Source organism: Trachypithecus francoisi, unplaced genomic scaffold (genome assembly GCF_009764315.1).
Source record: "Trachypithecus francoisi isolate TF-2019V2 unplaced genomic scaffold, Tfra_2.0 Lachesis_group6, whole genome shotgun sequence".
Classification (NCBI taxonomy): Eukaryota; Metazoa; Chordata; class Mammalia; order Primates; family Cercopithecidae; genus Trachypithecus; species Trachypithecus francoisi.
Genome location: NW_022681471.1, coordinates 48,063,840 through 48,079,707, shown reverse-complemented (window position 1 = coordinate 48,079,707; position 15,868 = coordinate 48,063,840). Strand labels below are relative to the sequence as shown.

The following is a 15,868-nucleotide window of genomic DNA, read 5'->3' as shown; positions in this document are numbered from 1 at the left end:
ATGGTATTCGCCTACTACGAAAAAGGCATGATTTTTTTTTTTACCTGCCATTATAAGATTGCTAGTGTTTTTGGATGAAAGGCACCTGAGAATCATAAGTATTAGAGACTTGGGCAATGTTCTCTACATTTGTATTCAGTATTGTCCCCTAGTATTAATTGTGTGTTCACTATGCATTTATACCAATGTACCTTAATGGAATTTAAAAAAGAAGTCTTTGAAGTGACTCATTATCCATCACTAGCCAAAATGATTGTCTCAACCCTTCCTAATCAGAAGAGTCACTGGTCAAATACCATAAAATTGGAATCTTAATCATTTTTATGCCTAAGCCAGTGGCTCACTTACTGGAATGAGGATCATACTACAGAAGGATCTGAACATCTCTTAAAGTTAGAAAATAGAGAATTTGATCCACAAAACATTTTGGGGTGGATATGCCAAAAACTAAACCAAACTGATTCAGAAATTTTATTTTGACAGAAGCGATCCAAGCAGCGGAAGTTACAGCAGAAAGCCTTCCGCAAGAGGCAGCTGAAGGAGCAGAGGCAGGCCCGGAAGGAGAGGCTCAGTGGGCTCTTCCTTAACGAAGAGGTGCTGTCCTTGAAAGTGACTGAGGAAGACCATGAAGCAGATGTTGATGTTTGATGTAATAAGGGTGAATTTATCAGCATTCTTTGTGAGCATTAAAATACTACATCCTTATTGTTTACATGCATCTTGACCAAAATTTTGGTTAGGGCGTGCTGATGTACCATTAATAATTTAAGCCAGTGGTTCTTGACAGGTGGTCCCAAGACCTGCAGCTTCAGCATCACCTGAGAAGTTGTTAGGAATGCATACTTGTGGGCCCCACCCCCAGATGTAGTGAATCAGAAACCAACAGGGAGGCGCCTAACATGTTTCTTAGCAAGTGCGGGGTTATTCTGATGCACAGTCTAGTTTAAGAACCACTACTTTGGGTAAACGTTTTGACTGTTTGAAGTTTATGGTGGTGAAGTGGGCTTCTTCAAAGACTAGTACTTATACAGTTTAGAAGATTTCAAGGTACTGCTGACAGTAGTTTATTATGTCAGTATACATACATGTGTAGAGATCATAATTTAGTTCCCTTCTTAATGTTACAATTTCTTAGTTTACTTTTCCTAAAGGGCCATAGCATAATTCTTGATTCCTGGTAAAATTTTTTCTGAGGTGTGGGGGTGGGCAAGGTGTGGATTGCTGTTTACGATAGTGCCTTCATTAGTTTTAGTTCTGTTTTCATTCATTGTTCACTCAAAGGTATAACAACAGGCCCTCATCTTTTTCCTATTAGATTTATTTTTGTTTTTAACTTTATATAAGTTTAGAATCCTTTTTTGTTAAGTGATGACTACTGATGAAATAATGTTACTAGTAGCTGAATTTTAGACTTGATGCTATGTTGATTAATATTTAAATGGTGAAAGTAATTAGACAAAATAAGCAATTCTGCTTTTCTGTTGCTTTCAGAAATTTTAGGCTGTAAAATTGTTCTCAGGCAGGAAGTCAGTCTATATCTCTCTCAAGTTCTAATGTAGGTCATATTTTTTTCAGCACAGCTCTAATTTTTAAATATTTGGTATAACAGCTTCTGGCATGTGACCTTGTTAAGTTGAAAATTAACTGATGAAAACCCTTCTAGATCTGCTAAACTTATCTATAAATTGCTAGAAATATACAGAGCAATGAGATATAGAAAACACTTAGCTTGTTGGTTATTAATAGAGCTCTAATTTTAACTGTGAAATCATGGAGTTTCTTTAAATGTTTTCCTAGAGAGTTTGTTATCATGAACATTAGAAATAGCGTGATTCCTTTTCTTCTACACATGTCTTGAACATTCACATGGTCAAAGAAGATGGAAACTGATACTACTGACATCAAGCTGCTTTCTGACTTTCATAATTTTCTTTATATTGTGGATAGCATTTTGAAGGTGACCGTGATTCTGTAGAAGAGCTGTAATCAATATTTTTCAAACTCTAGAGTACAGAGGTTAGTAAGATTTCTTTTTTTTTTTACTTTTTGTTATGTCAAGTAGCTTATTAAGAAAAAGATTCATGACTTAAATTCTTAATTCTCAGTTGATACAAAGGCTTTTAATCATGTGTTTTAAAATTTTGATTTCATTTTGATTCCTTGAAGGTTAAAGAATGGAAACTGGGGATGAAAATTAATACGTTGCAGCTTTGCCAAAGTCCATGGTATGGTTGTAACCTTTTAAAGACTACTAAAGTCGTAATTTGAAAATTTTACTAAAATAAAACATAAGTGTCTATGGTTTTCAATTGGAGTAGTCTTTCTTTCTTTTCCCTCCTCCCCTCTTTGGTTCTCCTAACCAGCTTAGAGGACCCAAGAGAGCTTGGGGATAGACACCAGAATACTCTATGGAGGTGGAACAACTTAACCTCACTGTTTTCCCTTCCAAGTATAGGAAGAGCAAATGGAGAGCATAGTAACTGTATCTTAGCAAAAGCAAAATGCCACAGAATGATTGCCTGCCATCTTTACCTATTCTTCAAGGAAAAAGGCCACTTTTGGAGACCATAGAGCACCATGTATCTGTCAAATACTTGGAAACTATTTACTTAACAGGGATCAGTAAAAGAAAACCCTAAACAAGATCATGATGTAATTTAAGACAATTCCCCTACTCTCCCAATAATCACAGTCTTATTACTTTCAATTTAACTTGAGTCACTGTTAAACAAGTTTACAAAGTGCCACAAAGTTGATTTTTAAAGTTTGTAAAGGTTTGAATGTTTATAGAAGTGCATAATGAAATTTGTGTAAATCCAGATAAACTGTCATTATAGTACTATAAGTTAGAGATAGTAATAAAGTTGGGTTGAAGGAGATTGAAAATATTTCGTTTGATTAAAAGAAAATCATTGAATAACTTGGGCTTGCTCGTGATTGAAGAGGGAGATTTAATAGTCCTCTGTCCCCCCAAAAAAGAAACTAGCAGAAAAAGACATAAAAAGCTCTTAGGTCTCTGCTCATGTGCTGTATGTTTTCCATTGTAATGTCTTGTGTAGATAATTCAAAGTTTGAACTATTCTTTCTTGGAATAAGTAATGATTTATTCAATATGGTATATCTCTGAGTTCAATTTAAAACAATCCAACTCAGTAGTATTTATTTTTAAATTCAAATCCAAACTAACCAATTAATAAAAAGGCAAGACTTACTTGCTGTAGTATTGGTTCTCATCTGTAGAGAACTGACACCGGAGCAAATTTTAAGTCTCCTCTTTGAAACTAAGCCTTGTTAACTGAGGGCGTATAAATTTCCCACAGATTTATCCAGAAACATTTTATTAGAGATCTTATAGTAGTATCTCAGTTCCTACCACAGCTTTTTAAAGGATGAGACTTGCATTTAACAAAATGACATATATAATATTTTCTATAGTTTTGCAACTGAATTAAAGGAAGGTGATGTATTATAATGTGTAGTGAGGTAAAAGGGCTAGTTCATTCTCTCCCAACAAGAACTTAAAATAAAACAACACTTTTTTTCATGAGACTTACCTCATTTTTGTTAGGCTATGGCAGTTTTGTCCAGTTCCTCTGTCCCTTGAGTGAATTAGATATTGCTGAATTAATCTCAGAAACTGACTTATAAAATAATGACTCATTATAGATTGGGTGAACTTCTCATTCTGTTTAACTTTTAAAAGTGCTAAATCCTCTCATAAAGGAAAATTACAGGAAACTACTATATAGAGGTATCCAGATTCTGATGAGCTTTAAAAATTATAAAATATAGCAAATGTCTTCATATTTAGCTAGAAATGTTAGTACACAACCTGTATAGAAGTCTTGTTTGTTTCTGGGTTCTCCAGCAGAGACTTTTTGTTTGTGGCTTACTCTGTATAGCCTCATGTGCCTTAAAGGTGGTGAACTCTGTACTTTTTGTCAATATCAGGCTTTTCAAAACTCAAAAACAATCCAAATGTTGTAATTTGTTTTGCATAATGCCCAGGAATTGGGTATCAGTAAGCAAAGTCATTAATTGAACCAATCAATGCTAATAGAGTATAAAAACAAAAACCTTCAAATCTTAAATTTCGTTTGCGTAACTTTATTTTCAGCCTAGCTAGATCATGAAGAGCTTGAAAGTCATCTAAAGTATGGCTTAATGTAGTTTTTTTTCCCCTTAAAAAGATCATATGCCAGGATACTTCTTCAAACCAGATCACTTTTAATATCTGGAAAGATAAGTTTCAAGGTACAAGCAAAAGCACTTCAAGGACAGAGATTATGTAGCAAGTTGATTCTTTATGAATTCTTTGAATTCATTTGTGTAATAGCTGGAACATACTCCTCTTCTTTCCTTTAACAAATGAACTTTTAGCACTTCTATCTCCAAGAAAAACATTTGTTTGGAATTGGTGGAGGGTACTCACAGTCCCTTTATAGTTTGGGACAATTAATAGGAAAATCCCCAGTTGCATTCAAATAATAGTGTTGATGTTGAGGGCACTGACTCATTCAACATGTCTGAACTAGAAGTAAATTTAATTCTGAAAGGACTATTAGTTAGGAAATAAGTATTTGTATACACATGTACTGTGGTAACTTTGGATTCGTTTTAAGTCTGATAAAGTAAGATAAACTTTGTCTTAAAAATAAAATTATGCTAAGTGAATAAAAACTATCTGAGATATTTTAAGCTAGGCATCTTTGTTAGCATAGTATCTGGAAGATAACTACTTATAATGCTTAAGTCTTATTTCTTTGGAAAATAATTACTTATTCCAAAAGGCTTAGAAGGAACTCTGAAAATTCTTCTAACTGGCCATTAAGAGTGAGGAAGTTACATGGTACTGCTGAAGATCTGAGTTGACTCGCTGACATTTTATTTTCTTATTTTTTTTAACATTAAAATTCTTTCTTTCTGGCTCTCCCTCCAGTTATTTTTAAAATTAAGGTAATTAGTGTTTTAACCTAGAGCATATAATGGCAAATTAGATTTTAATTTGACCCTCATACCGAACTCAGAAAAACTTGTTGGTCTTCTCTAAATTCTATATGTAGTACTTTTTTTTAATTGTCAGATTTCTTTGTTGCATCTTTGTGTCCAACAAAACCTGTGTGGAAATCTGTTCATTTTTGTGGTGAGGGATGGGAGTGAAAAGGGGAGACTTGCTCTAATTATGCATATACATTTTGACTATGTAAAGGTAGTTGTAGACTATATGTATAAATAACAAGTTAACTCTTACTATTCTGAATTGAACAATTGAATAAGGAATAGTGGCCTGAAGCCATGACTTGTTTTGTGAAGCTGCTGGCTCTTTTAACAGTAGCTGACCTGTTGGATTTAAACTGAGACTGAAATTGAGATTTGTGGTTAGGTTATCTAGCTGAGTCTTTTAGCAATGGAGCAGATAATGTCCCTGTAGTGGATCCATTTAATTTCCTATTTGAGTACTCTCACTTAACAAGTATTATCTATTCTGAATCTTTGTGTTGGGATTTTAAGGACTATTGTCAAAGTCTATTAATGATAAACAAGTATATGCAAAACAATTCACAGATGGATAAAATTTCAAATTGTGGGTTTTTGTTTTTGTTTTTGCTTTTTAGTTTCAAAGATTAGTTATGTAGCAGCAATATCATAACCAAAGCAAGTAGAAAGTTGACTGGTTGGAGAATCTTCAAGTAGTCTTAAATACTGTAATGTATCAGATTGTTAACCAGGATTTTTTTTTCCTGTATTACTGCTAAATGTATTACTATTAATGCACTTTTGTATATATAACTGTCTCTGTACATTCTGTACTTACTACAGTGTATATAAAGCCTGTTTTCCCTGAAGCTGTGAGGGAATAACAATAGTTGTATCATAAGTCGTTTCTATTTTGAGTTCCTTCTTGTACTTGAAAGTAGTTCAATAGTGAAATCTAAATGAGTGTTTATGGTTGTAATTAAAACTGGCAATGTGGCAGAGCTGTCTTTTGAAACTGAATACCAGAATGAAAAGTGTTGTTTTGGTTAAGAACTCTTATAATGTATCGTTTCTTTTGATGTACCCTGAGTTTTACAAACCCCACTCACTGCTGCTTACTACTTTATACTTCTGAGTCAGCTCCTTTCATGCTCTATCCCAGAATATTTACCAACAGAGGAGAACTGCTCTCTTTTCTGTTGCTCACAGTTTGGTTATGGCTTTATAAACTTTTATTTGGTGAAAGTCCCAGATACCCAAATGTCATTGGCAAAACATTTTTTTCTGGAGAGATCAGATTTCTAGAGAGATTAGCATTCATAGTAAATGAAAATTGTCTAATTTTTTTAATCCATGCTATTACTGGGCAGTAGGTCTAATTTTTGTCGACAGAAAATAGATCTATTTTCCTTATATGTTGATTTAGAATCTTAAGTTAAAATTTTATAAAAGAAATGTCTGAGCAGTTCTATGTATGGAGCAGCAATTCAGCTTTTCAGCAGCAACTTTATCTTTTGCCACTAGAGGGAGATCTGTGGTTGCTTTCTCCTTTGGAGAATAGCTGCTTTGTTTTTGTTTTTAATTTCTAAGGTTGGAATAGAACTTATTCTCAAAATTCCTTTAGTGTTATTAAGTACTTTCATTTATTAGTCAAAGGTAAGTTAATTAAGCTTGTTTAATGACACCAATCTTATGCTTTTCTGTAGTCTTCAATTTTTAATAAATGTGAGTTAGATATTAAGTGAATGTGCGTGTATGTGTTTCTTCTCTTAGGTACTCTAGAGCTCCATATGTGGCTAGTGACTACCATAATGGATAGTACATTTATGTAATGCCCATATGGTAGTCACTAGCCACATATGGCTATTTAAGTGAATTAAAGTTAAGTAAAATTTAAAATGTAGTTCTTTAGTCTCCTTAGCAATACTTCAAGTATCCAGTAGCTACCATGTGGCTACATGCTATTTACTGTATTGAAAAGCATGAGATGTAGAACATTTCCATCATCACAGAAAGTTCTGTTGGACAGTGCTGCTGTAGAGATTTGCTGGTTTACGTAGTGACCATTATCATTTTATCAGTGAACAGTAATTAGTGGCTAAAAAACTGCTGCCCACAGTTAACTGTTGTAGGTGATTGGTGTGAGAGGGAGATTAAACTGTTTTTCTTTTTTTTGAGACAGGGCCTTGCTCTGTCACTCAGGCTTGTGTGCGGTGGTGCGATCATAACCCACAACAGCTTTAACCTCCCAGGCTCAAACAATCCTCCCACCTCAGCCTCCCAAGTAGCTAGGACCACGGGTACATGTCACCACACTCAGCTAATTTTTAAATTTTTTGTAGAGATGAGGTCTCTACAAAAAGTGTTTTTTGCCTAGGCTGGTCTCGAACTCCTGGGCTCAAGCAATCCTCCTGCTTTGGCCTCCCAAAGTTCTGGGATTATAGGTGTGAGCCAGTGTACCCAGCCTGTATTTCACTTTCTGCTTCATTAAAGCTACTACCAAATTTGAGAACTTGGTGGTTTAATGGAGAAATTTATCAGTGACCATTTCATTTGACTATGAATAAGATTTAATGTTTGAATAATATGAGAAGTTTGGGCCAGTTTCACAGGTTTTATTGTTGCAGAGTGCTGCCATGCAGCTTTCTCTGTGAGTTAGTCCTTTGATGCAAAAAAAAGCAATTGTAAATGACAGTGCTGGGACACAGAACTGAATACATTTTAGAAGACTCCAGTTGTTTAAAACTATGCTTACAAATAAGTAGAAATGGGCCGGGCGCGGTGGCTCAAGCCTGTAATCCCAGCACTTTGGGAGGCTGAGACGGGCGGATCACGAGGTCAGGAGATCGAGACCATCCTGGCTAACACGGTGAAACCCCGTCTCTACTAAAAAATACAAAAAAAACTAGCCAGGCGAGGTGGCGGGCGCCTGTAGTCCCAGCTACTCGGGAGGCTGAGGCAGGAGAATGGTGTAAACCCGGAAGGCGGAGCTTGCAGTGAGCTGAGATCCGGCCACTGCACTCCAGCCTGGGCGATAGAGCGAGACTCCGTCTCAAAAAAAAAAAAAAAAAAACAACAAATAAGTAGAACGTGAATTTCGGAATCATCCCCTCAAGAGTGTTTTTTCTTTTTTTGTTGGGGAGGGGAGGGTGCAGGGGAGTGTGATGGAGTCTCATTCTGTTGCCCAGGCTGGGGTGCAGTGGTGCAATCTCTGCTCACCACAACCTCCATCTCCTGGGTTCAAGCGATTCTCCTGCCTCAGCCTCCCAAGTAGCTGGAACTACAAGCATCCACCACCACACCTGGCTAATTTTCGTATTTTTAGTAGAGACAGGGTTTCACCATGTTGGCCAGGCTGTTCTTGAGCTCCTGACCTCAGGTGATCCACCCACCTCGGCCTCCCAAAGTATTGGGATTACAGGAGTGAGCCACCGCACCGGGCCCAAAGTGTTTTTTATTAAATTCGTGTGATGTGAGAGCCTTCATAGTCACTGTTACTTGGGTTAGACAATCCTCTGCCCTCTTACCATCAGTTTGGATCTCATGGTAAGTGGGATGTTTATATTATGGTATCCTTGTTTCTTAGTAATAAGTTGATAAGATACTAGATTTAGGTACAGTGTTACTTCTCTTTGTAATGAGCAAACATTTTAACATTCTAGTTTATTCCTTTGGTTACCAGGATCCTGTTATATGCTTTTTTTATCTTAAAAGTATGTATTTAGATTGGATTTATATATTTTCAACTTTGTATTATAAAGAATTTCGGCTGGGCGCGATGACTCATGACTGTAATCCCAGCAATTTGGGAGGCCAAGGTGAGCAGATCACTTGAGGTCAGGAGTTCAAGACCAGTCTGCCAACCAGAGAAACCCTGTCTCTACTACTGAAAATACAAAAAAAAAAAAAAAAAAAAAAAAAAAGCCGGACGTGGTGGCGTGCACTGTAATCCCAGCTGCTCGGGAAGCTGAGGCAGGAGAATTGCTTCAACCTGGGAGGCGGAGGTTGCAGTGAGCCAAGATCATGCCACTGCACTCCAACCTAGGCAACAGGCAAGACCCTGTCTCCAAAAACACACAAAGAATTTCAAGTAGAGAGAACAGTAAGATGAATCCACACATACCCATATCTACTTCAACTCTTCTCACAGACAATCTTGTGTCTTTTACTCCCACCTATCCACTCACCTTACCTCAACTCGCAGTGATACTAAAGCAAACCCCAGGTGGCATATTTCATTTTTTAATATGTCAGTATATGATTTTTAAAAGGTAAGGACACTTTTATTTTTTTGGAGACAGGGCCTCACTCTGTCATCCAGGCTGGAGTAGAGTGGTACAATCACAGTTCACTGCAGCCTCGACCCAGGCCCAAGCAATCCTCCTTCCTCAGTCACCCAAGGTACTGGGACCACGGGTGTGCACAACCATGCCTGGCTAATTGTTTTAATTTTTTTAAGGGATGGAGTCCCTGTGTTGCCCAGGCTGAGCTTGCACTCCTGGGCTCAAGTGATCTTCTTACCTTGGCCTCCCAAAGTGCCAGGATTATGAGCATAAACCACCACACCCGGCCTTCCCATTTTATATATGATTATTATGCCATCATATCTCTTTATTTATTATTTATTTAATATACCTTGTTTATTTATAAATAAAAATAGTTCTGTTATATCAAATATCTGGTCTACTTATTTGAAATCAAAATCATAACCATTTGTGTTCATTTCAAAATCATTCTGCATTTTGCTAGCACCAAGGTAGAATAGTTATTTTTACTATTACTTGATAGGTCCTGATAGTGTCTTGAGCACATTTTAATTGAAAGAGAGGTATCTATTATTCTTAGATAAAAACAAATTCCAGTTGTTTTCCTCTCTACTTTGTTATTAAAGCCACAGGATAATTTGAGTAGCAGGCAGGAAAGTAACTGTTCAAAATAAGCTGAGCCAGGTATTTTCTGTCCCACTTTACTTCTGCGCTTAAGAATTTTCTTCTTTTAGCTGAAATTGGCCCACATGTCACAGATTCAAATACTTAGTATTTATTTAAAAAAAAAAATGTAAGGATCCCATGGGGAATATAAGGAAAAATAGACATTTCTAACCTTTTATTTATTAGAAATTAAATATTTTTTAACATATACAGAGACTATTGGTTTTTGTTTTGCATTTTAACTTATCAGAGTATACTTTTCAAATAAATTATAGAATTTGAGAACTTGAAAGGACTTTGGAGATCATCTGTCTTGGTTTTCGAACTTGAGCAGTGGATCAGAATCCCCAGGAGGGCTTGTTAAAACACTGATGGTCGAGTTCCACCCCCAGAGATTCTGATTGAATAGGTCTGGGGTGGGGCTTGGGAATTTGCATTTTTAAAACAGGTCCTATGTGATGCTGCTCATCCAGTGAACACACGGAACTATTGATGCAGCTCAGTCCCTTTTTCTCCTTCCCTGCAAATGAGAAAATTTACATTAGGAGGAAAGTTACTTCTTTGCCCAAAACTGGTTAGTGACAGAGCCAAATCTAAATCTAAATCTTGAGGTGACTTACCCCCAATCCAGTGCTTTTACTATTATATGTTTTTTCCCTTCAGAGTAGTTGGCTCCAGAAGCTTTCTTTCGAGTCTCCTCTGCATGTGTGGATTTTCTTGGTGGTAGTAAATCTTTTGTCTTTCTAGGGCGGAAGTTACTAACCTGGAGTCTAGTGATCAAAATTATTGGCAAAATTTGTTTGCTGATATGTTTTTCTACAGAGGGTTTTGTATCTTCTATCAAGTTCTCAAGTGAATTTCCTTCCCCCTAATGACTAACACTGTGTTTTTAGGGCAGTTTTGGTGTTTGAAAATAACCAAGGGTCATTTGGAAGCTGTCCGGTGGTTGATGGGAGTGAGAAAGCTGGAAATTTCTGGATTTGGTCAATGAGGTATAATTTTTAAAGTAATTACACTGGTTTTTATGTGTATGTGGCCTTAAAACTGGTGTTGATACATACTAGAGTTCCAGAAATATCTTGGGCAAGACAGCATTATTGGACTAGGTGTATCAGGGTAACATAGAATGGCGTGATATTAATTTGGATGTATTAGCTCTGGCTTATTGATTTAAAAGAGTTTTTATCAGGATACAAAATTAATGTGCAAAAATGCTTTATAATCATAAAATGTACTCTAGAGAAATCTTTCACTAATGTTTTAGAAATATCGGGTTAGATTTCACATAATCACTTATCAAATCTGAGATAACAGAGCTAGTTGATAATCTGAAAACTTGAATGAGATGTAGGCTTTTTGATTTAATGGTCATTAAATCAGTCTCTTTATTTTGCAGGTGAGAAACGTGAGGCCCAGAGAGGTAAAGTGCTTCATCCAGGTCACATGGCTGGTTGATGACAGATTAAGGGCTAGAATCCAAGTCTCTGGAGGTGTATCACACTGCATATGTCATGCTGTTACTTTTCACAGTGGTTTGCACACTTGTACAACTCACACCAAGAAATGGGAGAAATCACCTTAAGATTTTGGTATAGAACAGTGGTCCCAGTGTGTGGACCATCAAAATCAGCATCACCTGGCAATTTGTAGGAGGTACAAACACTCAGGCCCCAACCTAGACCTACTGAGTAAGACATTCTCGGGGAGGGGCTCAGCAATCTGTGTTTTATTGTTTGGTTTTTGAGACAGGGTCTCACTTTGTCACCCAGGCTGGAGTGCAGTGGGGCGACCACCACTTACTGCAGCCTCGACCTCTTGGATTCAAACAGTCCTCCCCCCTCAGCCTCCCAACTATCTAGGACTACAGGCATGTGTCACCATGCCCAGCTAATTTTTGTGTTTTCATAGAGACAGGGTTTCCCCATGCTGCCCAGGCTTGTCTGGAACTCCTGAGCTCAAGCGATCTGCCTGCCTCATCCTCCCAAAGTGCTGGGACTACAGGCATGAGCCACCGCACCTGGCCAGCAATCCATGTTTCAACAAGCCTTCCAGCGTATTCTGATGGACATTCAGGTTTGAGAAACACTGGTATAGAGTAGTGTATCTTTGGCTGAACATCAGAATCATCCGGGAACTTTTAGAAAATATTGGTGCCAGGCCAGGCACAGTGGCTCATGCCTGTAATCCCAGCACTTTGGGAGGCCAATGCAGGCAGATCACCTGAGGTCAGGAGTTCGAGACCAGCCTGGCCAACATGGTGAAACCCTGTCTCTACTGAAAATACAAAAAATTAGCCGGGCGTGGTGGCGGGCACCTGTAATCCCAGCTACTTGTGAGGCTGAGGCAGCAGAATCACTTGAACCCCGGGGGCAGAGGTTGCAGTGGGCCAAGATCATGCCATTGCACTCCAGCCTGGTCTGCAAGAGCAAGACTCAAAAAAAAAAAAAAAAAAAGGAAGAAAAAAACAAAAAGAAGATACTGGAAATACTGGTGCCTGATGTTCTCTGTCCCTCACCCAGACAAATTCAATTAGAATCTCAAAGGTGAGGCCTGGTATTTATTGTTTTATAATAAACATTCTATTTTGGAATAATTTTAGATTTAAAGAAAAGTTGTTACAGATAGTACTGAGATGAACTGCGTACCTCTCACCCAGATGTTAATATATTGATGTGCTTATAGTACATTTGCCAAAACTTTGAAATTAATGTTAGTACATTACTGTTAACTAGAGACTTTATTAAGATTTCACTAGTTTTTGCATTAATCTCCTCTTTATATCCCAGAATCCAATTCAGGATCCCCTTTGCATTTAATTGTCATGTCTCCTTATCCTCCTGTGGTCTGATGATGGAGTCTTGCTCTGTCGCCCAGGCTGGAGTGCAATGGCGGGATCTCGGCTCACTTCAACCTCCGCCTCCCGAGTTCAAGTGATTCTCTTGCCTCAGCCTCCCAAGTAGCTGAGATTACAGGTGCCCACGACCATGCCCAGCTAACTTTTTTGTGTTTTCAATAGAGACAGGGTTTCACCATGTTGGCCAAGCTCGTTTCAAACTCCTGACCTCAAGTGATCCGCCCGCCTCAGCCTCCCAAAGTGCTAGGATAACAGGTGTGAGCCACCATGCCCAGCCCTTTCCTTGCTTTTCATGATGTTGACCTATAGGAGAATTGGTCAGATATTTTGTGGAATATCACCCCTCAATTTGGGTTTGTCTGATGTTCTTCTCATGGTTAGACTGGGATTTGGGGACTTAAGGAAGATTACCATAAAAATGAAGTGCCATTCTCTTCACCTCAAAGATATATACTGTCAACATGGCTTAACACTAGTCATGCTAACTTTGATCACCTGGCTAAGATAGTGTTTGCCAGACTTCTTCATTGTAATGTTACTATTTTTCTCTTTCTGTACTCTGTTCTCCAGAAGCAAGTCATTCAGTCCAGCCCACACTCAAAGTGGAGGGGAGGCTCCACCTCCTGAAGAATGGAATATCTACATATATTTTTTGGAATTCTTCCATATGAAAGATTTGTTTCTTCTGCTTTATTTTTATTTTTATTTTATTTTTGAGACGGAGTCTTGCTCTGTTGCCTACCCGAGATGAAGTGCAGTGGCATGATCTTGGCTCACTGCAACCTCTGCCTCCTGGGTTCAAGCTATTCTCCTGCCTCAGCCTCCCAAGTAGCTGGGATTACAGGCATGCACCACCATGACAGGCTAATTTTTGTATTTTTAGTAGAGATAGGGTTTCACCATGTTGGCCAGGCTGGTCTTGAACTCCCGACCTCAGGTAATCCACCCACTTCGGCCTCCCAAAGTGCTGGGATTGCAGGCGTGAGCCACCGTGCCCGGCCCTTATTTATTTATTCAATCATGTCAGGACAGGTTAATGGATGTTTATTTTATACTTTGGGTTGTAACCAAGTACTATCATTTTGTTACTCAAATTTTTCCAGCTTTGGATGTTAGAAATTCTTAAAGCTTGGCTCCAGTGTCCCTTTGACCTGCCCTCATCCTTTTGTATTTTGAGCAGTTCTTTACTTTCTGGCGCTACACGATGCCCCAGCCCTAGAATTAGCCATTTCTCTAAGGAGCTAAGCACAATTTGATTCTTTTATTTTGAGATAGGATCACACTCTGTCACCCAGACAGGAGTGCAGTGGTATGATCATGGCTCACTGCAGCCTCAATCTGCTGGGCCCAAGCAATTCTCCCACTTCAGCCTCCCTGAGTAGCTGGGACTATAGGCGCAAGCCACCATACCTGGCTAATTTTTCCATTTTTTTTTTAGAGACAGTGCCTCGCTGTATTGGCCAGCCTAGCCTCAAACGCCTGGGCTCAAATGATCCTCTGGCCTCAGCTTCCCAAAATTCTGGGATTACAGACATGAGCCACCATGCTTGACCCTGAGCACCATTTTTAAAAAGCCTTTAGGTGATTTTAATGCAGAATAAGTGTGGAAGCCACTGATTGAGGGTGAGTCATATTCTTCGGTAGACCTCCTAATGCCCTGATCAGACCAAATTCTTATCTTGTATCCTCAAAAAATTTAGTCATCTTTGATTCATTCCTCCCCCGCCTTTACCTTCATGTTCAATCTTATCACCAAAGCTGTTTTCTCCTTCTCAGGATCTACAGCAATACTCCTTAAACCTTAATACACATAGGTACTTGTTAAAATGCAGATTCTGATTCAGTAAGTCTGTGGTAGGACCCCAAGATTCTGTGTTTCCAGCAAGTATCCAGGTGATATGAATGCTGGTGATCCATGACCCACACTTTGAGTGGCAGCAAGGGTCAGAACAAAGTTCAGACAACTTAGGACATTTCAAGAGCCTCCACTGTTTGCCTGGCCTCAATCTACTTTGTGTATTTGTTCATTTACTCTACAATCAAACCAACCAGTCTACTCAGTGTTTGTGGTCTGCAGCTTCTCATGTGGCTTCTAATGATTGTGGCAATTCGTGCCCTGTATAATTCCCTTCCCTTGGGTGTGGGCTGTGTGACTTGCTTCTGATCAATAAAATACAGCACAAATGAGGCAGTGTAGAAAACTGTTGTCTTGCTTATGCAATCATTTGCTGGCATTCTCTTCTGTCCTCTTGGTCGCTGGCTCTGATAAAGCAAGCTGCCATGCTATGAGATGCTCTGTGGAGAGGGCCACATGGAAAAGAATCACGGAGGAAGCCTCTGGCCAACAGCTTATGAGGAATTGAATCCTGCCAACAGTCACGTGAGTGAGCTAGAACGTGGATCCTTCCCAGTGGATTCTTGAGAAGACTGCAGCCTTGTGAGATCTGAGCTAAACACCCAATCTAAGTAGTGTCTGATTCCTGACCCACAGAAACGGCAAGATAATGTGTGTTGTTTTAAACTGCTAAATTTTGGGGTAATGTGTTATGCAGTGCTAGGTAACTAGTACATCGTTTACTAAAAATATACAATGAAATGACTTCCTCTTGCATCCTTTTCATCATGCAAAGGAAAACTCATATGCTGCTTCCTCATTCATTTATTCAGCAGTATTTGCTGAATGTCTACTAGGCACTATGTTAAGCACCATGAGATAAGTGGTAAACAAAAACAGATACAGTCTCTGCCTTCACACGGCTTACATTCTTTTCTTTTCTCTTTTTTTTTCTTTTTGGAGACAGAGTTTCGCTCTTGTCACCCAGGCTGGAGTGCAATGGCATGATCTCGGCTCACTGCAACCTCCACTTCCCAGGTTCAAGTGATTCTCCTGCCTCAGCCTCCCAAGTAGCTGGAATTACAGGCACCTGCCACCAAGCCTGGCTAATTTTTGTATTTTTAGTAGAGACGGGGTTTTGCCATGTTGGCCAGGCTGGTCTCAAACTCCTGACCTCAGGTGATCCGCCCACCTTGGCCTCCCAAAGTGCTGGGATTACAGACGTGAGCCACCGCACCCGGCCTACAGAGCTTACATTATTTTGCATAGGTT

At 38.8% G+C, this 15,868-nt stretch overlaps 1 protein-coding gene across 3 annotated transcripts in view; it reads left to right on the top strand.

Moving 5' to 3' along the window:
• The window catches only part of FAM199X (family with sequence similarity 199, X-linked), a 29,374-nt gene extending 22,655 nt beyond the window's left edge, over positions 1-6,719 (top strand). For all 3 annotated transcript variants that reach the window (XM_033200941.1, XM_033200940.1, XM_033200942.1), the window contains exon 6: positions 484-6,719. In XM_033200941.1, the coding sequence (XP_033056832.1) occupies positions 484-648 (165 nt within the window). In that variant the 3' untranslated portion in view covers positions 649-6,719. The remainder of the gene's footprint in view (positions 1-483) is intronic.
• The last annotated feature ends 9,149 nt before the right edge of the window (positions 6,720-15,868 follow it).